This window comes from Melopsittacus undulatus, chromosome 2 (genome assembly GCF_012275295.1).
Source record: "Melopsittacus undulatus isolate bMelUnd1 chromosome 2, bMelUnd1.mat.Z, whole genome shotgun sequence".
NCBI classification, from domain to species: Eukaryota; Metazoa; Chordata; class Aves; order Psittaciformes; family Psittaculidae; genus Melopsittacus; species Melopsittacus undulatus.
The window spans coordinates 112531567-112558574 of NC_047528.1; the positions used below are offsets into that span (position 1 = coordinate 112531567).

At 46.4% G+C, this 27008-nt stretch overlaps 1 protein-coding gene across 1 annotated transcript; it reads right to left on the minus strand.

Annotated features, from left to right (window-relative positions):
- Positions 1-425: 425 nt before the first annotated feature.
- Positions 426-17677, minus strand: LOC101869158 (fatty acid amide hydrolase-like). The gene is made up of 20 exons (XM_034072599.1): positions 17503-17677; positions 17364-17420; positions 15395-15432; positions 13286-13426; positions 11685-11747; positions 10832-10952; positions 10333-10425; positions 9193-9353; positions 8065-8150; positions 7767-7850; positions 6677-6739; positions 6492-6569; positions 6306-6394; positions 5775-5811; positions 4414-4562; positions 4183-4245; positions 3831-3906; positions 3133-3217; positions 2875-2962; positions 426-2369 (listed from the first exon to the last, which is right to left on the minus strand). The coding sequence occupies exons 1-20, from the start codon at positions 17656-17658 to the stop codon at positions 2250-2252; spliced, it is 1848 nt and encodes a 615-aa protein (XP_033928490.1). The 5' UTR covers positions 17659-17677; the 3' UTR covers positions 426-2249.
- Positions 17678-27008: the final 9331 nt, after the last annotated feature.

Here is a 27008-nt window from a genome sequence, read left to right on the forward strand (position 1 = left end):
TCACACAACTGCTTTGCTATTGCATACTGGGGATAGAACTGTGGTTAACGGGTCTGCTATGGAACACGACTAAGCAGACAGCCAGTAGCAGAAAGTAAATACAGGAGCCTTCCCCCAGGGTGAGTATAGTTTATCTTTTACCTCAGGGAAGTCTTGCAGTGGAAATGTGCACTGATGTGATGCCAGTTTAGGGAAAGGGAGGAAGCAGTGTGTGGAAAAACAGGCTTGGGTTCCTGTCAGTTAACAAAAGCTCTCGGTTCTTTCTCTCCACTGTTAGCAGGATTCAAGTATGATCTAAAAGGAACTCTTGCTCCTATCTCTCTCCCCAGCAGCTTCAGCTCCCTCACTTTACCCAGGTAATTAACTAAATATTGAAGCTGTAATTGTAGGGTAGTATATAATTTAGGAAGGGATTAGCAAATGAATAGCTTCATCTGTAATTTATTCTTGTCAAACACTTCGATTCCCTTATTGCTATACAATGGATTTCAACAGTCTTTCACTCTTAAGGTATATTGACTGGTACTGTTTAATAACTTACCATTAATAAGAAAGGAAATATTTTGCTTTAAAATTGTTCTTCACAAAGCTGAACTATAACAGAACCTAGTGAATAATCTTTGTGGCAGTATCACGGAGAGGAACTGAAGACAACAGACAGTATTAACCATAGAATTAATTTAACTGGGGATGCTGGTGACAAGCTGATGGTAGGAGTTGATGTAGTAACTCAGGTATTTAAAGAGGAGACAGCAATGCCATGTTCTTCCTTTCAGATACCACCTCATGTAACTGTGACCATTAGTAAAGTGCTAGCTCTGGCTAAAGAGTGGCTGTGTATGGGGAATAAACCGAAACTGTGCTCAGTTTGGAAGAAACTGCAACTACCTTCTGTTCCTTCCTTCCTTCCAAGCAAGTAAGAATACAGTGATCTCTGCTCCCATCTGCAGGACAGCTTCTCCAGCAGCCTGGTCACAGGCCCAGGATACCTGCTGAGGTAGGCACCAGGAGATACCTCTAAGCTTTAACCCCCAGCTATTCCAAAATGAACACAAACACTTAGCTTTGGTTACTCCTCCACTTTGTCTTGTCTTTCCTGTGGCCTAGTGCTCCTGACAGCCCATAGGTGCTTCAGAGTTTAGAGTCTGGGGCCTTTCACTGAGACACAGGCTTTGAGCCATGCCATGCTTCCTGTAGTACAGCCTCATCTCTAATCCATGTCTTAATTCTACCTTGATTACTTTGGGAAGCACATTTGGGTAAGAAAAGGTTGGCTTCTTACCTAGAGCAAGCTCTTTGCTGCATGTGGCTTTGTGCAACACCTCTCTTGAAACTGAGTGCAATTCTTGCAATAGCCCAGTAACATTTCATAGAGATTTCACCTGTTTGGCATAGGCTCAGCACTCCTTACACAGTATTACCACGTAGCTTCTTCCATTTGAGCACCTAAATGATAGGCTTATACCTAAGCAACCATTAAGAATAAAGAGGCTCTCCCAAGGCCTAGTTTGGGAAATAGAGATGTGCAATAGGAAGCCAGAACCCTGAGCCAGGGCTTTGGGTCAGAGTTGATAGAGATTTACGCTCTGCTTTTAACGCCTCTTGCATGTAAGGCTGAAGGTAGGTGAGCATACCCATACCTTGTGCAGCAATTAGATTGACTTTACACTGTTCATAGCATAAGGGACAGCAGAGCAGTGATGCTTCCATAGCTACAGGCTTTCTCTTTTGCTCTGAGAGACTAAATGGCCAAAACCCACACTCCTTAGCAGGTATGCTAAAAATCTTTCTCATTCCAAGGGAGCTAGGAATTACTTGCTGCCTCTCCCCTGCAGAACAGTACCTTGGTTACATCATGGTACAGTAGTTCTGTGAGATGGTTTAAGGCCTAGAGACTGTATCTGTCCATGCACAGTACATAAACTGCCCACATGCACTCCAGTAGATCCAACTGTCTTCCATCTTTTACACCTACATGGAAAGAAGTTGCAGAATATAGCTGCAGCTTCCCCTGTGGGTATAAACAGTGAGGAACTAGCTAGCACAGTTGGTCTCCCCAGTATATACTGGATCATCCAAAAACAAGGAGGGAGTAGAAATTACATCTGCTCAGCATCAGTGCCTGCTGGGCTCAATGTTCCTCCCCACTCCTCAATTGGCTCTGCTGCTAAGCTTTACTTAGGTGAACATTGAAAACAAATCCACTCTGATACTTGGTCAGGTCAGATGGGGAAGAACCAGACTCTTGGTCACTGCCACCATGCGAGGATGTCATAGTAAATAGATGGTATTTTGGTCTGGCAACGGAACTGCTCCAGCTTCAGGCCAATCCTCAGGAGAACAGCTTCATCCCACCACTTTGCCATTATCTGGGAGAAGATGGGAGAATGGCTGTAAAATAGCATCATCACATACAGACACTCTTGAAAGCCCTGAAAAATGCATCCTTCCCCCCAAGAGCACCTAAAGGACATGTGTTCTTCCCTACCACCCTGTTAAGGATGGCATCATTGCACCTGGATAAAGGCAGCTGTCTAACTTTTAACTAGAAGACATGGAGCTTTCATTTACATGAGACCCATTTCAAGAGAGAAGGGCCCAAAGAAGTAACAGAAATAAGAAAAAGAGTAATGACAAGTATTAGTACTGCTGCAAGTAGAGAGAGAAATCTAATTCCCAGGTACCTGAAGAGTCCCTCTGCCATTCAGGAGTGAGTTACTCTGAGGCAAATCTCTTCTTCCACAAGCTAAAACATTCATTACCAGTACCTGCCAAATCCTGAAGTGTGGAACAGTAGGAACCTGATCATAGTGGTTCAGGACAAAGCCAGCCAGGGATTCTGTGAAGCAGCATCCACAAAGAGCAAATACTCACCTGGAAACCAATGGGAAGCCCAGCCATAGAATATCCAATGGGAACCACAATGGCTGGAATGCCAGTGAAGTTCGCAAGCTGCATGAACCTGAGGGAAAAACTGTCATCAGCACTCCTGCCTTGGGACAGCAGCAAAGTCTTTCTTTTTTGGGAGGTAGGATCTCTCTCCTTCGCTACAGCCTCAGCTCCATCAGTTTGTGCAGCTGATCTCCAGCTGTTCCCAACCTCTTGTTTCCATAGTGCAAGCAGCACTCTTACCTCATGGACTGCACTGTGAAGGCTGAATCGCTGCTCCCAGTCAAGAGGTCAGATTCATAGATTCTTGGGGCAGTGGAAGGAACAGCTGTGGAGGAATCACAAAGTGACTGAGATTGAAAGGGACTTCACGTGGGCATCATGTCTAACCTTCTGTCTCAAGCAGTGTCAGCTAGAGCAGGTTCTTCAGAACCATGTCCTTTTGGACATTCCCAGGAATGGAGAGCCCACAGCCTCTCTGGGCAACCTGATCCAGTGCTTAAAGAGCAATGAGAGAGTCAGGCAATGGACAACCTCCAAGAAACAGCTCAGTTCATTAAAGCCACATGTTTGATGCACATTGGTGATACAAGCTCACACTCCTCAATGCAATCAAGTCACAGGGATTTATGAATGAAGCAGTTAGTCTACTTAGAGCAGTAACATTTACATACATTAGTAATGCCCAGTCCCTCTTGTGTAAATGTGCAGGCTCTGCAAGTACCAAGGAGTTTCTCACTACCATGGATATAGAAATATGCCAGAAATAAATAGCAGCCTTTGCAACCAGGCTGCATTTTCTTCTAAAGGCTTGAGGCACAACAAAGCATGTGCACAAAAGTCACACTTTAAAATAGGGAGGGAAAGTTAGTGGAGTGATTGCTCTTAACATGCACCACAGAGCTGCTGGGGACCAGCTCTTTGGCCAGGACTGCCCATACCTGGTGTAAGGATACAGTGCACAGTGGTGAAGATGTCCTGCAGGAATCTCATGCTCCGAGTTCTCTGTCGATTTGCCTGCAAGCAAAGAGACCTGTGTGATCAGGCCTCTTGGTTCATAGGTCTGATGTTGACAGACTCTGCCCACCAAAGCCTATGCCTTTGCAAAAGAAGACCTCATTCCTGCAGTTTGGAATCAAGATGCAGGATATCACATCCTCTGTGGTGCTTCATAATTCAGCATGCAGAGCAGTACAGCGGGTGCTATCTTACCATGTGTACAGGGAGGCTAAAACAAGCCTCTACCCCACTTTTACAGTTTCACTAGGTACCTCATCACAGCATGTTCCTTACCGTAATATAATCCAGAGCTGTGAACTGGGAAGCCAAAGCCATGTTAGCACGGGTGTCCAAATTCTGAAAGAGAAAACCTGGATCATGGCTCTGCTTGCAAGAAACTGGATGTGACAGCCCAAGAGTTCTCTGCTTGTATCAGTAGTCATCCAGCAGCTGGTTTGTCATAGAGGCCTCAGTGACACCGACATGCTACCTGTTCAGCCCCTGCCCCAAACTGCTGCTACTTACCATTTCCTGGAAGTGTTTATTGAAGTCGGGTTGCAGGAAGTCCCTCATCTCACTGAGAATGCAGATTACATGTGCTACCCGCACCTCCTCCATCTCTGGGAGAGACACTTCAACCACACTGGCTCCCAGACTCTGCAGGTGCTCCACAGCTGTGTACAGAGCAGGTAAAGCACAGAGAGCATCTCTGAGTTCACAGAACTTCATAGAAGTACTGCAAATCCCCACCGCTTAGGCCATAGCAAGCGTCTTCAGTGTATCATGTGGTATGCAGGCTGCTGGTGCTGTTTCTCATCAGTGAAAGCCTTCAGCCTAACTAGATCTCAGTTTTCCAGCAGGGCAGGGTTTGTAGGCTGGTTCCCAGCTTATCCCACTGTACTTCAGCCAAGTTCATCTCTTCCCTCTAGCCTCTCAGTTAACTCAGAGTAAAGATGGACTGACTACGCTTCCCTGAGCACTTAATGTAACCTGTATTCTATGAGCATGAAGTGATCATTTAGCATCATGAGATTCCCATTCAAAGCCTCTTCTAAATCGTTAATGTAGAGGAACCCAGAGGATACTCAAGAGACCAGATCATCAATACATGCTCACTGAGTCCTGATGGATTTTAGCTAGGCTGAACACCAAGACTTTGGGAAAAGTGAATCTTTTGCAGTGTAAAAAGTCCCTTTCTTTGGCCCCAACTTCTTCATGAATACCAAAAGTTGCCTATTTTCCTGGCTCATGGTGCATCTCTCCAGAAGATTCTACACATCTAGAAGTATGAGTGCCTGTGGAAATAAGGAGGCTGAAGAAAATCCAGGCAAACAAAGCCTGAACATTGTGAACTCTTTCAACATGTAAGAGCCTAACTACTGTACCAGGCATTGTACAGTCTTTCTTCCCCACCCCCAAGTACTCATCCAGGGTCAATTTTGCTTTGAAATCTGACAAAGCCACCCTAAAGGCACCATTTAGCTCATTTTAAGGACATACCAGAGGACTGGATACATCACAAAGCCCTAGCCCTGTCTTTCCTACTGACTTGTGTTGTGAAACAAGTGCCTCCCTTAAAAGTCTCTTACTATTAAAGCCTGCAGAGTAAGTATTCCTGAGCACAGCTCTGTCTTTATACAGAGGCTTAACACACTGGACTGCATTCTTGCATTGTAATCTGACAAGCCCACAACTGCTGAGCTTTTTACCCCTCAGCAGTTAGGAGGGCTTCTCTGTAACAAAGCTCCTGCTGTTTGTCCAGCCAGACCTCTCAACAGCTGCCTTTAAGGACTTCAGGCGACAGCTTTGTAATGTATGCAAGAGAAGCACCAAGTGATCTCATGACATCAGGCAGAGTAAGAGACTTACAGACTTTTCCTCTTTACCTTTCTCACAGATGGACAGGACTTCTTCATCACATTCCTAAAGAGTAAGAGGAAAGAACTAAGTAAACTGCAGTAAGTGTCCTCCTCTCCTTGGGGAGCACACTGGGGCTCATGGAGCCCTCCTTGTTCCTGTCTCTACTGGTAGTGAAGCACAGCCCCCTGTGACTGCCTTAGGCCACATGCTCCAAGAGAACTGCTTTCAGGTCATACCCCTAAGGAGAAGGAAAAGTCCTCTTTTCCAGAGGCAGGGATAGTTCTCTGCACTGAAGCACTGCCAGAAAGAGTCCTTGTTTTCTCTCCAGGGAAGAAATGTTGAGCACATTTGTGAGGGTGCATTACAACTGACAAGCTGTACTAGCGTGCAAACCCACTTTCTACATGGGAAGGGTGAGATACTACTCAGCAGCTACAGCACCATCACCAAATGGATACTCTCATTACTTCAGTGATAACAGACAAGAGAACAGTGAATGAACTGAATTCCTTTTAAACCTCATTTTGCAAAGCAGCAGAAAGAGAGAGAACAGACACCTTAAAAAATGTCCAGTCCACTCCCAGTTTTAAGCCTTTCAGGTCAGGAGCACACATCCCAGATAGGGTTGCTTTGGGCTGTTTGAGTCCTGCAGGGAATAAATAAAGAGTTCCTCTTTTTATCTAGGATGCCTCTAGGAAGACAGAGGACCTGGGCTCAGGGTGGGGGGGAAAGCTCTCACGTACCATATGGATAGAGTGGATCTGGCTCAGCAAGGATACTGTAAGCAATGGCTGCATCTACCACTGAGGAACACATAGGGCCTGTAAAAGAGAGATAAAACTATGACAAGGGGTAAACAGTGCCTTCCTCTCAAGGTCTTTTGTAGGCACAGAGCACCACAGAAGGGCAAGAGCGTAAGTCCCCTTACCTACACTGACTGTGGAGTAGGAGAGTGGCAAGCTGCCATGACAACTGATGCGACCAAATGTACCTGCAGACAAGGAAATGAGCAGTTAGGCAGATGTCAGCAGTCACTGGGGAGGTATGATCCACATGGCTCCGGTACACCCAGTAAGCAACATACCCATGCCAGCCACTTTACTGTCATTTCAGAGCCCAGTCACTGATCTTTCAGTACCCTGTTCTGCTGGCCATGACCTGCCTCATCAAACAGCAAGAGTGAAACTGGTTTCCATCACTAAGAAATTATTTAGTTATGGGGAAATATGTGAAGAGACATTTCAAAATACATGCATTTAGATATGCAGAAGCAGCATCTATTATACGGAGGATGGAAAGATTTATCACCCACAGCAGGATTATCACCCACTGGGAGATCTCACCCACTCCACCAGTGAGGCTTCATACTTGGGTGACCTTTCTGACCAGTTACACTTTTGCCATCATCATCAGTATCTTTGTCAGATGAATCAAGATTAATCAAGTTGATCACACGTGAAGGATGTGAAAACAGAGTAATGGCTGAGTATCTGCTCTCAGATGAAGCAGCAGAGATGCTCTGAAATGCTAAACTACTTCCAAAAGCTGGCATCTCTTCCAAATGACAATCCTGCTTTGCTGTAGACGCTGCCCTGTGCATTTCTTGTGTCCTCTGCACATTACATTAATTCTGACTGCAAAAACTGCATTGCTACTCTTTGTAACACTGAGGTAAGAAGAATGGCTGTATCCTGGTTTCACACACACCTATTACCAGGTTTAACTTACCAGATACAACTCCAAACAGCATCAGCTTCTCCATACAACAGGTGTGATGCAAAGCGTCATTGGTAGAGATGCTTTTCACCAGCTCACTACAGATACCCAACATAGTTGGGAACACCTCCCAGCAAAGAAGAAAGATTGAAGAGGGACGAGTAGGTAGAAAGAAAAGAAGCACACTGTGTTTTGTTCAGCATTTGACTCAAGCAAGTTAGATTTCTTGGAACACCTTTTCAATAGCCTGCACTGAGAATACAAACAAAATACACACCCCTTCCATGATTCAAGTACTCTACCTTTCAGCCCCACCACACCACAGAATGAAGAAGGAATCCTCACAGAGCCACCTCCATCTGTGCCAATAGCCACTGGGCAGATACCTACAAATAAAAAATGCATTGGCCTGTGACCAGCAAGACATTGCATTGCCTTGACCATTCTACCAGCAGCTGTAGCCAAGACAGCACCCAGGTTTCTGTTCAGCCAGGAGTTGCCTCTAGCTTCTAACCACCCTCCAGAGAAACTAAATGCCTGAGGTACTTTAGCTCAGGACCTTCCTCCCACTACACCTGAACTCCATTGAGAACCACCTACCTGCTGCTACAGCTGCTGCTGACCCGCTGGAGCTCCCCCCTGTGAAGTGGTTCAGCTTGTAGGGATTCCTTGGGATCTTGTGGTACCTGAAGCAGACAAAAGAGGGTTGAACCTTTTCCTAGGAAGGACCAGATGCACTACAGGGTAGCAAAAGATCCAGCAACACAGCTCAGGGATTCTGATCTCTTAGTAAAGAGAGATACTATTTAATCTCAGATAGTGCAATGTCCCTAGAAAATAAGATGCAAAAAAACACTTCTCCCTCCGAGTAAAATCTCTTGTTACCATAAGCAGCCTAGTCAAGAGGCTCAAAGCAAGAGGAAGGATGCCACTCCAACCCTTCTGTGACAGCACTGTGCTGTTACTGCATGCCATAGGGCACTACAGAGCTCTAAGAAGTGGAGTAATTGTTAGCCAGCAATTCTTAGACAAGCAAGTCAGGGCTCCCAACTCTGCCATTCATCCCAGTTCCCAAAGTCTCCAGTCTGACCAAAGCCCCTGGACATCAGAAACCTGCCAGGGTACCCAGCCAAACCTCAGATAGCAAGGAAATGCCCTGGCATGTTGTTACAGCTGAGGGCGAGCAGCAGTTCCATCCAGCTGCACATGCAGGAAGCATTGCTCTACACATGGCTTATCAAGGCTGTGAGGACCACTGCTCTGGAGCAGCAGTTCTCAGCTTGGCTATTGCTGGGGAATTCACAACAAATTCCAGTGAACCTCTTTTAGCTAGGAAATAAACCCCATTATGTTCTCCTGAGATGACTGTACCTGTTCGCACTGTTCTGGGTCACTACTGTGACTTAGCATTAGGCTACTATTTGTTTTCTGTCCCTGCTTCTGTCTACCCCTCATCCTGTGAGCATTCACATGTCCAGGCTTGTAAGGCCTGGCAAACCAAGTTCCTTACTCAGCACCTGGATCCTCTCCTTCCTCTGGTTTCAGGAGTCTTCAAGGCTTTCATGGCTACTCTGACCTTCAATTCTACAATGCACAGTGTTCTCCCTGCGCATGGTGCTTCTGTTATTCTCACATGCTTGCCCTACACTTGTACCCTTTCCTGCCAGCTCTGGACAGACTTTCAGGTCTTTCTAAATCAGAGGAAAGAGAAGGGAAAGGGATTTTTACCTATTAGGGTTGCACCCAGTTGTTCCAGTCCCTAGTTCGTGCATGTTTGAGACCCCAATAATGATAGCTCCAGCCTCTCGCAGCTTCTTGGCCACAGTAGCATCTTCTGTTTCAGGTTCTGTCCCAAGATAGACTGTTCCCGCTCGGTGATGATAAGGTACCTCAACAAGAAGACATATTATTCATCCTAACCCCCTGGCAAGGTGGGCTAGCACATGCACACTTCAACCCCACAACAGATCTCAGGCATCAGAATCCACAGAGGTAAATAAAAAGCTAGGAAGCTTCACTTATCAACTTATCCTATGTTTGTTTCTGTTAGGAGGGACACTTAACCCTTTAGTATTTGGTCCTTCTCCCATGAAGAGAGGTTCTTTTAATACCATGATCCAGAAAAGCAGGAACATGTAGATGTTCATGAAGTCTGTCTGCCTGCAGCAATGCAACTGCTACTCCCAGGGCTGCAGAGCAGTCACTCTGGCCCCACAGCACGCAGGAACTCTATTTCCCATTCTTCTATGGACAGAGCTGCAGTTTAAGATCTGCAGTGCTTAGAAGCAAGGCCCAAGGCTTAGATGAATGCCAAAATACCACATGAACCCATTTCCAGGGTATGCTAAGTACCATTCCCTTTGAGGCTGCAATGGAACAATCTGTACACAAACAGGACTGCCACTCTATGGGTAGGTCTGTGCAGAGCCTACAACAGCTTGACAGCACTGCCATCACTCGTTGTGAGTGGTGATTTTCAAAGTAACTTCCATACTTCTGACACATCCTTTGAGTTATCCCTAAGGAGAGAGGGATGCTTTGCCAGTGGAGCAGTGTCAGTGCTGGAGAAGTACCGATAGTTACACCCACTGCTACAGATGCCTTTATACATTCTCACTTCATCGTAAGAGAGGCTGTTCCCACCCTCTACTCCCTGTGGATTAAAGAGATCAGAACAAAGCAGGAAACGTCTGCTGTACCCAAGATCTGTCTTCACTTGACAAAACTTGTTAATCCTACTCACTGCAAACCCACATGCTACCCCTTATTACAAACATATTCTCAGGCTTCTGCTGAGGAGCTGGCCTTAAAACCTTGTCCAGGTTGAGTTCCTGCAGCATGAACTGAGAGCTGGACAAAGCAACTCACCACTTTGAACTCTTCTTTCAGACACACTGGGATGCCATCCAGGTAAGACAGGGTACATTTATTCCTGTAGCGAACAGTGGAGGCCTCAGCCATCTGCAGAGAAAAAGTGTGTGGTTTTTATGAATGTATGTATTTAGTTGAGCTGAAGGTCATCACCAGTACTGGAATTGATACCAAAAATGTCTCTCTCTGGCTGCTACTAAGCCAAACCATGAAAATTTCTTTCTTCCACCATATGCTGATGGGAAATTATTATTTGGAAGCATCTATGCTAACAGATGCCACACACAAGTCCCATTTTAAATGTAGCTGTCCAGCAAGAAACGGATTGCTTTAATGCTACCTCCCTTTGCAGGAAGCAAAGGAGACTTGTTGGTTGCCCTCTGCACAAGGAGGGAGGAAAGATGTATGTATCCTCCTGTGCAATCTATAAGCAAAGAGCCTCTGTCACTTCTGATGGGGTGGCAGAGGCCCCTTTCCTACCAGAGGCAGACGTTACCAGCATTATTTGCTCCGGGTCCCATTGCACTATGGCTCTGAGTGGGGGTGTGCATTTGTCGCAGTCCTCCAGCACACCAATGATGTTCCTTGCTACCTGGGATGGCGTCAGCCGCCCACTCCTGCAGGACAGAAGGTGGGACCATGTTACCAGACCCCCACAACACACCCAAACACTGGGTTTGTCTGTCATGGGGCTAACACCATCAAGACAGGAGACTCCCTGCTCTCTGGCCAACATGAAAGCCTCACAGTCAAGATGAGCCTCTAACACCAGACTCAGTGTCAGGCCTTCGCTCCACAGCTGCATCCTGCTGGCAAAGGTGGCCCTTGCAGAACAGGCTCCAAGAGGATTTATCTGAGCACCCCACTCCTGGCACATGTCCCAGAGGTAACCAGGGGTTATTGTACAGTCAACAGCTCACAGAACCGCAGAGTCAGAGATGTGCTTCCAGCTCTTTCCAAGCTGGACACATTTATTGAGTAAAACAAGCAGCTGGGGAACCAAGAGATTCTTCAGAGCCCCACAATATGTGGAATTCACACTATCCAGCCTCTCCTCCTCACTGATGTGTTTGGGCAAACAAAGTATGTAGAAAACTCCCCCAAAGCAGAGTAACAGTTGTCCAAGAAAAACAGCATTTAAGTATCCTTGCAGGACTTGTAAAAGTTGTGCCAGCTCTCCCAGCTGGCTTTTCTTCTGTTATTGGGAAAGGACTGCAAAGGGTGATGCTAAACACTGGTACTCCAAGGACAATGCTAACAAAGAGATGCCTGAGAGCTCATGGAACATGAGCAGCCCACAGCAGGGGAACATGCAAGACAAGTTGTTTCCAGACCATGATTTCACTTACCGGTAGCACTCCAGGTAGTCTTTGATCCCACTGAAGCTAAACCCATTGCTAGGAGAATCGGATCTGCAAAGAAAGGATTAAACAGGCAACTGTGACCCACAAAATCCACCTCTGTTTAGACCTGTAGACTTCAACATCAGTCCAATGCAGGTCTGGGCATCACTCACTGATCTGCTGGCCACCTTTTGGACCACTAGCCCATGTATTTCAGCTCACATTCTGCTAGCCTCCTTGCACTCATGCCAGACACTAGGTACACTAGGGTGCCACACAACTAAGGCATCAGTCTTGCTAACATGTTCTGGTTGCTTCATACTTCTGCTGCAATACAGCTGTCATTAAACTGTTTGATATCTGAGGTTTACATCTGCTACTCACCACTGCAACACTGCAGAATGGCTAGGATATAGTGGTAAACCTGCTTCCAGGATCTCCGTCACTAGGCAGATCCCAAGATAACCAGCAGGACATAAAGTATGTGGTGTGGGAAGAAGAAAAAGCACTGTGCAGCACACAAAAAATACACATCAGCAAACTGCCTAAAAGCAAAGTTGATGGCTCTAGCACATAAAAAATAGACCATTTCTCACCACAACAGGATAAACATAAGAACTAGCTGCAATTACTACTCCTGTGATGGCTCCATGTCATCATACAGATCAGAAGCCATGTCCTGGAACAGGACAGTGTACAACACCATAATGTGCTATGCAGGGAAGAGGTAAGACTCCCTGTAATACTCAATATATCACTGGTGGAGCTGAGGACATAAGAACCAGAAGGCTGCACTCACCCTAACTAAAGCCTGTAGGAAACACATCCCTCTCTCTAAGGCAAAGGGGCTGAAAGCTTTTCCTTGCTCTAGCTTAAGAACCAAGTAGGGAGCAAGATTACTCCTGCTAAAAGCTGAGATCCATACAGAAAACCCACCCTCTGAGCTCCTGCTGAAGTGGAGCTCATTTTCAATAACTACTGAACAGACCCACAGCTAAGAACCAAACCCACATGGAGAGAGCACTTGTAGCAACCCAGCTAAGGTCACCATCAGACCTTAGCAAGACATGCAAGCCTGAGTGATGGCTGAAATCTAGTGGGATTCATTCAAGCTCAGGCTGCAATCAAGAAGCTGAACAAGCTTTTACCCAAGCAACCTAACATGAAAACAAACCTTATGTGGATTGTTTTCTTTCTTGTTCCTTCTCTCTTTCAAGCAAACCCTGCGCTCTCTTTGGGATTCCTTGCAGGCAACAAACAGCACACCTGCAAATTCATGTAAAGCCAGCCACTAAGTATATCTGCTCTGACAGTGCAACCAGAGCCCTGGCAAAGGCAGGATTCAGTCTCTCCCCAATAAGGAGACTCCCTGAAGCTTGTAGAAACTTCACATTTCTTGTAAGAACCAGTGATGTGTAAGTTACACAATGAAAATTGAATGACAGCAGTCTATAGAGCTGATAGCAGACTGACAGCACTATCTGCTCTGTAAAGTAGCTGGGCGTGTAAGAAGATTTGAATCCAGATTACTGCCAACAACAGCTTCCCACTTAACCAGTGCCAACACGTATGTTCTCCCACTCTACTTTCACACATCACACACTGACCTTGCATCTAGCAGCTGCTTGATAATATCTGCAGTGCTTTTAGCCTCAGACTTATCTTCTGTGATGTCTGCAGCAACCTCTGGGATAAACGTGGGATCTTCATGGATGTCAAGTGAACGCATGAGCAAGAAGTTTTCCAGCCTGGAAAAGAGTTACTGATAGTCTGCAAGCTCTCCCATGTGTCATTTCCCAGCCTGTTAAAAGGGAACCTTACCCAGGAACATTGTGTCTTAGCAGTCTGCTCTCCCAGCAGGGAGTTGCAACAGATAATGTCTTGCACCTTTCTTTCCCAAAGGCAGCACCACATTTGTTTTGCTTGCTTAATAAAACCTCCTACCACTTGACATAAAGCCAGCAGCCTCCATCAACTCCAGCTGGGAAAGAAATGGTGAAAGTTTTCAATTTGCTTTCACCAGATGCATCACCCACAGACCAATAGACAGGATTGGAGAGGAAAAGCAAAGGAGAAAGGAATAAAAGCCATACATTCAAGCACTAATCCTGTTAAAAACAGCACCTCCTCAGACTTTTTCATTACCTGCTTCAACATAGTTCATTTGCAAACAAATACAATAGGGAGTGCAGTACAAGGCCAGTGCTTGGAACATGTAAAGACCCTGTCTGTTGGTTGATAAAGGCTGAGTAGTGAGTACTATCTACCTGGATTTCTCTTCCAAGGCTTCTATACAGTTTGTCACAGTCTAGACAAGTGGTCTGTGTAAGGGATGAGGAACTGGCTGGCAGGCTGCACCCAGAGGGTGGTGGTAAATAGCTCCTTTTCAAACTGGGAACCTGTCACCAGTGGGGTCCCCCAGGAATCAGCACTGGGCCTAATTCTGTTCAATATCTTCCTAAACGACCTGGAATATGGGATCAAGTGCACCCTGACTAAATTGACTGATGATACCAAACTGAGTGGGAAAGTGGACACTCTGGAAGGGAGAGCCACCCTGTAGGTAGACCTAGATATGCTGGAAGAGTGGGATCACAAGAACCTTATGGAGTTCAACAAGGACAACTGCAAGGTCTTGTACCTGGGTAAGCACAACCCAAGAGCACAGCACAGGCTGGCATCTGCACATGTGGGGATCAGCTCTGTGGAAAGGTACCTGGGGGTCCTGGAGGACATAAGCTCAATAGGAGTGAGCAGTGTGGCAAAGAAAGCCAACAGGATGCTGGGTTACATCAACAAGGGCACCACCAGCAGGCATAAAGAAGCCATTATCCCACTCTGCTCTGTGCTTGTCAGGCCATACATGGAATACTGTGTTCAGCTTTGGTCCCCACTATACAAAAAAGATGTGAACAGGCTGGAGAAGGTCCAGAGAAGGTCCCAGAGATCCTCAGAGGACTGGAAAGCCACATGAGGAAAGGCTGAGAGAACTGGGAGTTTAGGGGTGACCTTATCACCACGTTCCAGTATTTAAAAGATGGCTACAAAGGAGATGGGGACTTAATTTTTACAGAAAGTCACATGGAAAGACAAGAGGTAATGGGTACAAGTTACCCCTTGGGAAATTCCAGTAGGACACCAGAGGAAAATATTTCCAAATGAGAGCCATTGGGAAAATTGGGATAATTGAGCCATTGAGATAATCTCCCCAGGGAAGTGGTGGGATACTCAACTTTGGACACTTTTAAGACTCAGCTGGGACATCTTGTCCAGGTCATGCTTTGCCTAGAAAACTTGGACCAGGTGATCCCTAAGGTCCTTCCAACCTGGTATTCTAGGATTCTATGTCAAGGAATGACCTGCTCTGTAACAGGTGTCTGAGTGACTCAAAAAGCCCATGTTCCACGTTAAAATTCAGGGGTACCAATCATCTGCAATACATTCCTCAGATGACCCATTAAATGACAGGCAAACTACGCGAGCCAAGTAAGAGGCTCTTGATGCCTCTTACCTGAGTGGCTCTTAGCACAACATACACTTGAAAGCACAGCTTCTGACCAAAAACTATAGTAAAAAACAATCTATGAAATAACCTTGCTCACTCTCCAATCAATTTCTGCAGCTTCCCTCTTAGAAAAGGTCTTTTCAGATAACCCATAAGTGGTGTGCAATGCAAGAAAAAGAAGCTTGGAAGGGAAGAACCTCCCCACTCTTACCTTAGTATAAGTGGCAGTAAGCAGATCTGTCCAAAAGCCTAGAAGAAAGTAAGCAAAAAAATCAGTTTGCAATAACCCAAACCTTAACACCTTCCTCACTAGACAAAGAATGTGCAATAGCTGCAGTCTTGGAGCACCCTAGAGAACATGCAACACTATGTGGTAAAAAGACAGCACAAATACTTGTGTTTCAGGCCACAGAATAGGCCCAAAATGCTTTCCCTCTCATATTTATATAATTACAAAGAGTGCATTCTTCTTGCTCTCCTGCCTTTGTCTTTCCCTTACTCAGCCTGCAGCTGCAGCCTGCAACAGTGTTAAGTGGCATATACATAGCTCCTTTCCATTACCATCTTCATGTTCCACATATAATGTAAACATTGAATAAGACAGAACATTATTATCATCATCTTCATCAACCCACTGTTAAGATCTTCCCTGTCACTCAACTACCTCCTGCAGCAAACTGAACCAGCTTGGAAAAGCATGGGAAATGTAGAGACTCCATAGCAGCAGACAGGGAAAACACTTTGGATAACTTGGTTCCCAGTGTAGCAATACCGTCAGTTCCAAATAAAGAAGCCTTATTCTAACCTGTCTTAACAGCTCAGCAATGGACTTCCAAAACATTTTAAGGGATGGACAAATACAGTACAAGTCTGAAGCAAGGCTCACACCTCTAGATCCATGAGAAGGCATGTTGCCTCACACCTTACAGAATTACAGTCTCTTTTCTAATCTGTATCTAATCTAATACAGCACAATCCTGGAGGACATTGAGAAACAAATGTCTCCTCTCCAAAGGGGATGTCAGGAAAGGAAACAAGCAACAGAAGCGGCCACAAAGCAAAGGATTAAAAAGGTGTTCTGGTTGTTATATCCTGGGGGAAAGCCACTTTCAAGGTATTCTTATGAATAAACACAGACCATGACTAGCATTTACTCCAGACCCAACCAGCTGCCAAGGTCTGTAAACAGGTCACACTAACACCGACACCAGCTCAGGAGGAAAGGCCAAGCAGCAGCAACAAAATCCACCTGCCTTCAGGCAGATTATGCTGCTACAGGCTCACTACCAAGCGGATGCAGGCTTCCCCCCTCCAGCACCCTGCCATACAGCGGTCACACCTCAGCACCAGCCACAGAAGGCATCTACCCACAGGCTCACAAATCCCCCCTGAGGGGAGCAATGGGCACAGCTGCCTTCAGCATCAAATCCCACCCGAAGGGAAGCAATGGGCACAGCTGCCTTCAGCACCAAATCCCACCCGAAGGGAAGCAACGGGCACAGCTGCCTTCAGCACCAAATCCCACCCAAAGGGAAGCAATGGGCACAGCTGCCTTCAGCACCAAATCCCACCCAAAGGGAAGCAATGGGCACAGCTGCCTTCAGCACCAAATCACACCCGAAGGGAAGCAATGGGCACAGCTGCCTTCAGCACCAAATCCCACTCGAGGGGAAGCAATGGACACAGCTGCCTTCAGCACCAAATCCCACCCGAAGGGAAGCAATGGGTACAGCTGCCTTCAGCACCAAATCCCACCCGAAGGGAAGCAATGGGTACAGCTGCCTTCAGCACCAAATCCCATCCGAGGGGGGAGCAATGGGCACAGCTGCCTTCAGCACCTGCCTGAAAACCCCACTCCAAGGGCTGAAGCACCTGAATCCTTTCAGGTCCTAGGAACACTGGTGGCGGCTGCATGACGATGTTGGATTTGGGCTCTCAATGCCCGAGCACGTCCATGACACCCTCACGCTGAGGGTGCCTCTTCCCACCGCATCCCACTCCGGGGACAGGGCAAACCCCAAAGCACACAGGGGGCCCCAACCTCCCTCACCAAACGCGGGTTTTACTTCCCCATCGAGCCCCGCTCCCTCCGCAACCCCGGCGGCCTCGGCCCCTTCCTGTTCCACCCGAGCACCCCCGGGTTTCACGGCCTCGCCCCCCGGCCCCTGGCCCGTACTCACCGTGTTAGCCACATGGACGAAGAGGCGCAGGCTGGCACCGCACAGCCGCGGGGCCCACTGTGGAAAGGAGGCGAGAAGTGAGCTCCGGGCCCTGCTCCCCGCCGCCCGTTCCCCCCCTCCCTCCTTCCCCGGCGCTCACGGAGCTCCGCGGGGGGCTGCGGCCCCGCTCCTCGGCCCGGCCCGGCTCCCGGCGGTGCACGGCGGCGGCCGCGCTGCCCGTGTGCCGCCGCACGCAGCACAGGTACACGGCGGCCGCCGGCAGCACCGCCACAAGCAAGAACAGTAGCAGCGCCATGACCGCCCTTCCGCCAACCCCTGCGGCCGCACAGAGGCGGTGTCGGCCCTGGCTCCGCCTTATGCCCGCCCGGAGCTGAGGGGAGGGGACAGCAGCTGTGGGAGCAGCTCCCAGGCCTGTAATTAATGGGGGTGTGAATACAAGGGGCTCCAATGAGCCACAGCTGCTGCAGGGAATGGTGCTGCCCCCTCAAGGTGCAGGGCTTCCTCGGCGGCTTCAGGCAGGCTTCGGCTTGGTGGTCAGGTGGGTGCTCGGCTCCCTCGGCACTGCTGTTGTCTCTCTAGCGTCAGACAGCTCTGTGCTTCAGGACACCATCTACAGAGCAATGTTCAGTGGCCTCCGAGGGCCTTGAGGTTGAGTGTGAATCACAGATGTAGGATCAGCCAGCTTGGAAAAGACCTTTAAGCTCATCCAGTCCAATCGTTTCCCAGCACTGCCAAGGCCACCACCAGCCCATGGCACTGAGGGACTCGTCTGCACAGTGTGTGAACACTTCCAGGGACAGTGACTGCAGCTGAGGGAAGAGGAGTATATTTTGAGTATGCACCTTGGGAAGAGGAGGCGTCAGTGGCACAGTGTCATTAACAACACACAGCACTGGAGTCCAGGTACAAGCAAACGTCTTGAGAACTCCTCCTTGCCTTGTTCTGTGGGAGGTTTCTGTCATATTGTGCTCCATAATAAGGATTGCAATGTAGTAGCCACAGTGACCTGCAGTTGAGATCTGCCCTCGCTAAAGTGCAGGGAAGCCAGAAGACATCTTGTTGAGAAATGTTTATTATATTGATATTAGATTGGAATTAACATTTCCAGTAGGCTGAAGCATGTCCTGGGCTCTAGTGTTTCCATGTATTAAATAGTGGCTGGAGGTGAAAATCAAGGTGTCTTTTAGGAATGCAAAGTAGCAGTTTAATGAGCAGACTAGGTTTCTTGTACAGACCTTTATAAAGGCTCAAGGCATTTTTGTATCTACAAGTTGCTGTATATGGTTTAATTTAATGGATTTGCTGTAACACCTCTCTCTGCTCTTCAGGAAGGTAAACTGCCTTTCCTTCCAGGAAAACTGGTGTGCTTCTACTGGAAGGCAGATGCTTGGGAAGGCCCTGTTTCTGATGGCTTCAAGGGGTAAGTGTGCATAGAGTGTGTTGGTTGGAGAGAGCCTTAGGTGGCATGGTCTAGTGTGAACTGTCCCTGCACATGGCAGAGGGGTGGAACTGGATGATCTTAAGGTTCTTTCCAACCCTAACCATTCTGTGATTCTATGATGACAGTGTAAATGTAACAGATATCTTTTATTCCCAGGAATTAAGCTTCATCCTGGTCAAATAAATGTAAACTGTCTGGTGCAGCCTTATGAAGTCCATAGGGTTCTGTATCAGGATATACTGATGTATATACTGATATATCCTGATACAGCTGTGCTGGACTTCATAGGGTCCAGCTGGTTTTATTCAAGGGGTCTTAAATAATAAACTGGTAGTTTCAGAAAGTGATATATGATAGATCTTCTTTCTGTGGCTGTGGAAGGAAAGGTCTTTGGAAAGGGCTCCAGATATCAAGGTCATGTTTTGGGATCTAGGCTTTTCTTGTCACTGATATCATATTTGATATTCTATTGACTCTGGTTTGTGCTCAGGAATCTATGGGAACTGGATACAAAGCTCAGTAAGGAGACAGTTTCTGTAGGTTCAGGCTATTGGGTGGAATCTTTTCCTCAGTATAAAAAAAATAAACCTTTTCCTTGCCTTCCAGATGATTTCTCTGCTTCTATATTTGACCAAAAAAAATTAATGAACAAGGAGAGGTGTGAGGTCCCATGCTTGTTTCACCAGAGCCAAGGATCATAGAATCATAGAATAGTTAGGATTGGAAAGGACCTCAAGATCATCTAGTTCTTTGCTTGTGAGTAGAGCTTTGCCTTTACCAGCTTTCACTGAAGAATCTTTAATATCAGCTAAGATGTATGTGAACTCCCTCCCCAAGGACAATTTTCAAGCCAGTTAACTCAAAATAGTATGATACCTAGTCACTTACAGCAGTACGGTAAATATCAGTCCCCAAGGCTTGATATTTAAAACAGAGGAGTCTTTCAAGAGCTTCACTTAATACTTAAAAAGGTATTAGATGCAAAATTTGCTATAATTGACTTGCATTACACTACAGTGATGATGTGCTGTTACCATGGCCTCAAGTTTATTGCCTCTTGCCACCAGTCAGAACTAGAGGGCTTCCAGAGCATTATGCTTTCAAAAAAGACTAGTTATAGAGCTGACATTCAGCTTGTAGGAAGTATTGTCATGGTTAGCACTTTACAGAAGCCTACACCTGAAATAGGGAGGATTTTTCCTGTGTTTTACTAATAGTGCCAGTGCCCTGCAGTAGTTATGAGTGCTGTGACAAATGCTGGGGGCAGGCAGATACCATGAATGGCTCAGGATTTGTGCAGGAGGAGAAACTCCCCTGACACAAGTTCGGGTCTCCTGGAACTAGTGAGACTTGCTGTGGGCACCTTGTCTTCCAGCAAAGCTCCAGTCCCTGGCCACTGCTGGAAACAGCAGGTTGTGCTGGATGAACGCATCATGGGAAGGAGCCAGGCCTAATGGAAGGTGGCCATGGCCATATTGTCCTTATAGTCGTGTCATGTCCTGCACTCCTTCATGTGATTCTTCTTATTTTGCAGTTAGCCCTGTTACATAGTACCCAGCAAGAGCAAGTAACTAGCCCTAGTATCACAGAAATGGCAGCTCTGGTGTAATTTCCTACTTCTAAGACTGCACATAACCTCAGAGCCATGTCACTCCTGTTAGGGCTTTATTGCCCTCTAGCCTTTCTGCTTGAAAAAGTGGTTGCTAATCAGTTGTACCTTGTCCTGTGTCAGAGCACTTGGAGCACTTTGTAGAGGTGGGTCAAAGTTATCAGGTGTCACACCATCACTCCTTACCAGCAGTGTAACAACACAAACGAGTTGAGCAAGAGCCCTGATCTAGTATAATCCATTGATAGATCAGACTCTGCTCTGCACATGAGCTTCTGCAATGCTTCACGCTGCAGTGTCACCTCTGCAATCCAGCTGCTGAGCCTGTAGAATAAGAATAATGACATTTGACTATCCTGGCAATGGAGAACCACTCTTCAATGGCAAAGAGGAGAATCAAGGCAAACAGGTTGCTGTGATTCCAGCCTTTGTGTTCCACTGGGAAGAGAAGTGTGTGGTAAGAAAAGATGGAGGGCCAGGCTTTCCCTCCCTTGCCCTATTTATTGTATTGTTACTGTCTACTTGAAAGAAGTCATTTCAGTATGAGGAGCTGTACCAGAGATGGTTTTGCATCCTTGTGCAGTCTGTGAAGCAGTGCCTCCTGGAGCTGTGATTTCCCTTTGACAACTTCAAAGGACAGAGCTTCAACAAACCTTGGGAAGTTCTGAAGTGATTGTGGAGGTCTTTGTCCTGCTGCATAGCACCTTATCAGTGGATGCCTCTCCCTTGAATGTCTTTGCCATGGGACCAGCCCTGAGCAAATTCTGGACTTGAAAACACCTGTATTCTGCTCTACAGTAAAGTCTGTTTTAAACACAGCACTGTCTGAGATCTAGAGCTGGGAGGAAGGAGAGCTGATTTCTCACTTGTACATGGTTGTAAGTAGAGTTTGATCTTTGGGGGTCATTTGCTGGAGGAGGAAAGCTCTACTGTCACTAAAATGCTGACACTACATTCTCCCAGTGCTTAAGATGCCTTTTAGTGTGTGATTTGAGAGCAGTCTGCTGTGGCAGGCCATGTGTTAAGGTAGCGCTCGTGATGCTAGCTTGAAGCTGAGGATCCTTTTAGACAGGCTGCTTTGGATCCTCACCAGGCTGCATCCAGCCAGCAGCAGAGCTATGCCAGAGCCTTGTTACCTCCCTGTGACTCCACACTCTAGACGTGGCAACTGATGGTGCAGATGAAGCTAACTAATTGCATTTGAATATGGGGCTGAAATGTGGTGAGGGAATGGGCTATGACTCTGTGAAGCTCAGTGTACAGAGTGGTGAGGCCCTGCTATGTAACAGTGACCCACAGTGCCTGGTTCAGCTGCTGTAGCCCCTCTGTCACTGTGAAATACTGTTACAGTATGTCAAGGCTCATGGTGTCTAATGTTCTTCTTCCAGTGGCCACCCTGTCTTGCCCTTTCCTCAAACGACTCAACTGCTTGATACCCTGCAAGCCCACATGGACTATAGAGGTATGTTCTGCACACTTTGGCAGCAGGGGTTTGTCCTAATGATCACTGCCATATATTGTTTTTTTGATTTTGCTTGATCTGCCAGTGATGGAGAAGGGGCTGTGATGAAGATATATTGCTGCTTAGTAGATAAACCCCATATTCTTGCAGTGGTGCTGTGAGTTGGAGGGCCTTGAGTTCAGCTCTCTGCTGTGTTACCACCTGCCTGAAAGGAGCTGGCACTTAAATGTTGTTCTTCAAAGTAGTGTCAGCTTTGGTTCCTCAGCAGAATTGAGCTAACAGATGGCAAGGTAGCAATATTTTGTTACATATCCCTGTTCAATCATGTATCTGAGTCCTCAACTAATTGCACTGAAGGCAGTAAGCTGGCTCTGGATTCAGTTTGTCCATCACAAAGTGCAATTGGGCCACATTCATACCAGGAAATTAATTCTTGATTAAAACAGTTGTTGGCAGCGGGGCCCCAACATATCTGCTTGGGCAGGTTGGAGCAGACCATTTTTGGCAAGGTCAGCAAAGTGGTTTGGGGACATTTTCCTTTGTTTCAGTCTACATGGCTCCATGCCTACTTAGGATTTCCAGTGAAAGAGGCTTTTGTGTGGTGTTTATAGTTTTGGACAACGAATAATGCAGGATAAAGCCAAATGTAGGGCTATATCCCATACTGCTCACAGGAAAGCACATATTGAAGGCCACGGGAGTTTGCATAAGGAGGATCCAATGGTCGTTGGCTTTTTTCTTGGGGCCAGCAGCCAGCACAGCACAGTCTGAAATGGGATTGTGTGCTAATGTGCTTTTACTTAGGCTGTGAATGTTCCTATTGTGTTTCCAAATAGTAAATTAAATGCTAAGAGTCTCTGCTTCAGTCTCAGCTAAATTCCCCTTTGCCAGCAGGTAATCTGGAAGTCAGGGTCACTCCTTCCTTATACAAGGTTTAGCTGGGAAAGAATGAAGGAGTTGAAGGCAATAAAATGAGAATGAAGGCAGGAGGATTTTGCCTTGGTTCAGGCCAGCAGTGAGACAATAAAGAATGAAGTAAGAGAACAGCATGGGATTTCAGAAACATGCATGTTGCATGTTTGAAAAGGCTCCAGTTATGAGTGGCTGGGTGGTTCTGTTGGAGAGAAGAGAGACACCTCACCATTAACAACTTCAGTCAACAGCCCATCTTCATCTTCCTGCTGAACAACAAAGGAGAGGAGAGACAACCAACCTATCTTGCTTCTACACTCTTCTTTTGCTCTCTCTGGCAAGATTTCAGGGAGTTCTGAATCCTGCAGAGCCTGTTCATGTGCAGATTTTTGGGGGAGACAAGACACATTCTGAGCTGGGGTCTCTCAGCGGGGACATCTGGTTTCTGCGCTTTCTTTTCGGTAGCTGATGCCAAGATACTTTTCATATTGCAGCCACTTGAGTTACTTGCTTTATTCCAAGTTCCATAATGTCTGTCCCTGTGCCAGGTTGAGCTTAAGGAATCTTGCTAGCATTTTATTCCTGCAAGCATCAGATTTTAGATGGGAACAGCCTTCCTTTAAGTAAGCTGGTGGAATTGCTTAAATTTACTGAGCATGGACGTCCTCTATAGCTGGCAGATAGATTCAAATTAGAGTCTCTTACCTTCCTGAGACTATAAAGAACACTGTGGGACTGCCATCTGTGCTTCCTCCCCTCTTAGCTCCTCAGGCAGATCTGTGACTTGTACAGAGATTCAAACCACCCTGTCTCTGTTCAAACACGGAGGCAGGATTCTGCTTGTCTCCAGAGGAGGAATCCATACTGCTTCATCTCAAGCATTGAACTAGGGCTTCCTTTGGCCCTCTGGTTAGACTCTCCTGGACAAGCCTGGCTCCAAAGATATTGCAGTGCATTATGGGGGTGGATGTGGAGAGACTGAAGAGAAGTACCTAGTACCAGATTGTAAGAGTAAGTGTGTCTCTCACCACAGTGCCTGAATTCCCCTTCCCCATGTCAGCCAGCCTTAAGAGTTGTTTTTTATTGCACATTGCTATGTCTGGCCAAAGCAGCTTGTATTCAGCTGGGAACAGGAATGCTAGCAGTATTTCCATCACTGTTATGGACAGATTTTCAGGTGCTCTGCTTGCAGGGATGTTGTGATTCCAGTGAAGAGGCACTTGGCATGAGCTGGAAGAAATGTAAGGCAGCAGCTCCCCTCTCTTTAACTGCAGTATGTAGTCACAATAGTGGATATAAAAAACCCACCAAACCATAAATAACTTCTGGTTTGTTTTGTTTTCCTCCCATAAGAACCCAAACTCCAACCTCAAAAATTTTAAGTCATATAAATACCTAGGATCTGGTTCTTGTAAAGTTGGGCTTGGTGTTTTCCATGGCTTCAACAGTGTATTTACCAGCTGCTTCTTTGCTGCAGCCAAGTGATGACTTGGGCAGTCCCTTGTAGCCTCAGTGAAGTCAGTTCTCACTGCCAGAGGAAGAATATGGCTTGTTCATCAGTCTGATATCCAGTCACCTTTGCATTAGTTTACTTGCACCCTATAATTCTTTACTACATTACACAGCACAGCTTGCATTTGGGCTGTTGCAGGAAACTGAAAACAGAAGCTTACCCATCGTTTCAGATCCTTATGAGACTTGGATTTGGAACTGGGAGATGAATTGGAGTTGATCAGATCTGACAGACGCTTGCATAACATAAATTCTCCAGCTTCTCCTTCATTTTCTGATGGTGATGGTTTTTGTGACCTTCTTCTTTATAGATGAGGTTGGCATGAATCTGAGAGCAGCAGATATAGATGCTTTTACTGATGGTGATTTTAACCCACAAAACTACTTGCAAGCAATAGCAAGAGCTCATCAGATTGAGGAGCACAAGTGAGAAATGCTGCTACTTCTGATTTGGTTGCTGACTCTCTTGGTCTCTCAGTATTGCTTTTCCTCTTCATAGGCAATGGAAGGTTAAAGCACCATAAGATCAAAGGAGGGCAGAGGGGATTTTATGTCTTTATTTTTCTGTTGCAGCCTCATGCAGTCTTGGTTTCTCTGGCTGTTGTCATTTGGGTACTCATTACACAGTGAGGACCATTTTGGGTGATCCATTTTGGGACTGGAGCACCTCCTGTATGAAGATAGGCTGAGAACATTGGGGCTATTCAAGCTGGAGAAGAGAAGCTGCGTGAAGGCCTCAGAGCAGCTTCCAGTATCTGAAGGGAGCCTACAAGTATGATAGAGAGGGACTCTCCATCAGGGACTGTAGCGATAGGACAAGCGGTGATGGGTTCAAACTGAAACAGGGGAAGTTCAACTTAGATAGGAGGAAGGTCTTTACTATGAGGGTGGTGAGGCACTGAAACAGAAGAAGTGGTTAATGCTCCATCCCTGGCAGTGTTCAAGGCCAGGTTGTACAGGGATTAGAGCAACCTGGTCTAGTGGAAGGTGTCCCTGCCCCTAGCAGGTGGTTGGAACTGGATCAACTTTAAGGTCCTTTCCAATCCAAACCATTCTGTGATTAGCGTGATGCCTGTCAGATGTATTTTTAGAACTGTTAGTCTTCTGTTGAGAGCCACCAACTGACCTGTTTATACCATGTCTGGGGGAGGAGGTAACTGGGAGTTCAGAATGAAGGAAGTGACTCAGAAAGCAGCAAAAGTGAGAATGTGAAAACCCCATCCCAGCATTCCAAGTGATAACCTGGCTTCTTCGCTGAACATGGTAGAGGTTTCACCTTCCAGGAAAGGAAACACAGATTCACAAGGAAGCTCTGGTTTTGTCACTTCTTTAAAAGACTTGAATTTGCTCTACTGCCACTGTCAGCAGTCTTGGGAAACTGAAAACCTGAAACAAAGACAATGGTGTTCAGAGCACTCTGCCTCCTTAGTGAATCTCTTAATGGACATGTCTAACATTCTTTTCCTTGACACCTTGTATTAGAAACTACTTCCATAGGAATAAAGGCTGTTTCTCTGCTTCACAACCACCTTCGTCTTCAACGACAGTCTCAAAGCCACAAAGATGCAGTAGCTTAATTGAGAAACATTCACAAAAAGCCAAGGATCCTTTCAACATCACAGCCAGTCTGTATGCATCTACTTCAGGAGCATGGCTTTTGCAACCATTACTCACCTCTCTATCTCTCTGGCCTTTACTAGCCAGAACACTGACATACTGTTAGTGGCTCTGGAGAGGAATAAGACTGCTTCAGAGCTCAATGACTCTTTGGATAAGGATGTTGGCTCTATCCTACATCTGTTTTGGAGACGGAAGAGTAAAGTTTCACTGATGATCAGTAGTTATTCCTTCCATTAAAGTTATTCAAATTTCATCCCTTGTTTCGCTATACCTCTTTTCAATCAGTTTTTTTTAGTGGTTACTTGGGAATCTGAGCACATGCCCACATAGACCTCTCAGTGGAAAGGAAGCCATCCACCACATGACAACCATATAATATAAACTGTTTATACTGTTCCAGTTCCCCAGAAGTCCTTTTGACTTCCATCTGTTCATATTTAGCCACATAGTGCTTAAAATCTAGCAAAATCCTGACCAGTACTCTGGGCAAAAGTGTGCAAGGCTGCCAAAATTTGAGCCTGGCTTTAGGAAAGACACATTTCCTTCTCCCACAACCGCTCTTTCACTACACAGCAGGTGTTGGGCAAAACCAGCTCCTTACTGCTGCCCAAAAAGCTGTGTGAAAGGTTCCACGTCACTTTGATTCACTTCGAGGATCACTATCCATGCAGAGTTTTTGATGGCTTTACTCTATTGCATGAGAACTTGCCTGGGGTTTGCATTGTTGGCACTGTTGGCTTTAGCATATTTTATAGGGTGACTTTTTAATACACCAGGCAATAGTAGCTCTCCTACTAAGTGTTTTGACCAAAGAAACTGTGAGATGCCAAACCTAATTCAATTTAGAGTTCAGCTTCAAATGGGAAATCATTCCACAAGTAGTGGAAAGTACGTCTTCCATACCTAATTGCCAACACACATCTCACTGGCTCCATTCACACTGCCTCTGAGGAGGCCTGATTCTGACATGGATCATCACACTGACTGGTGTGCTCCATGCTCAAAGAAGCCTTCCTGGGCTGGATACTCCGTCCTTCATTCTTAGCTCTAACCAGTCAAGCCCAAGTGATGTATTATCTCCTTTGGCCC

What these genes read in the sequence shown, in the direction of transcription:
- LOC101869158 (XM_034072599.1), bottom strand. Translation starts at nt 17,658, where the DNA reads ATGGCGCTGCTACTGTTCTTGCTTGTGGCGGTGCTGCCGGCGGCCGCC. An exon ending in CAGCTCTGGATTATATTACG is followed by an intron (nt 3,907 to 4,182) that starts GTAAGGAACATG and finishes CTTTGCTTGCAG; the next exon opens with GCAAATCGACAGAGAACTCG. An exon ending in TTCACAGTGCAGTCCATGAG is followed by an intron (nt 2,963 to 3,132) that starts GTAAGAGTGCTG and finishes TTTTTCCCTCAG; the next exon opens with GTTCATGCAGCTTGCGAACT.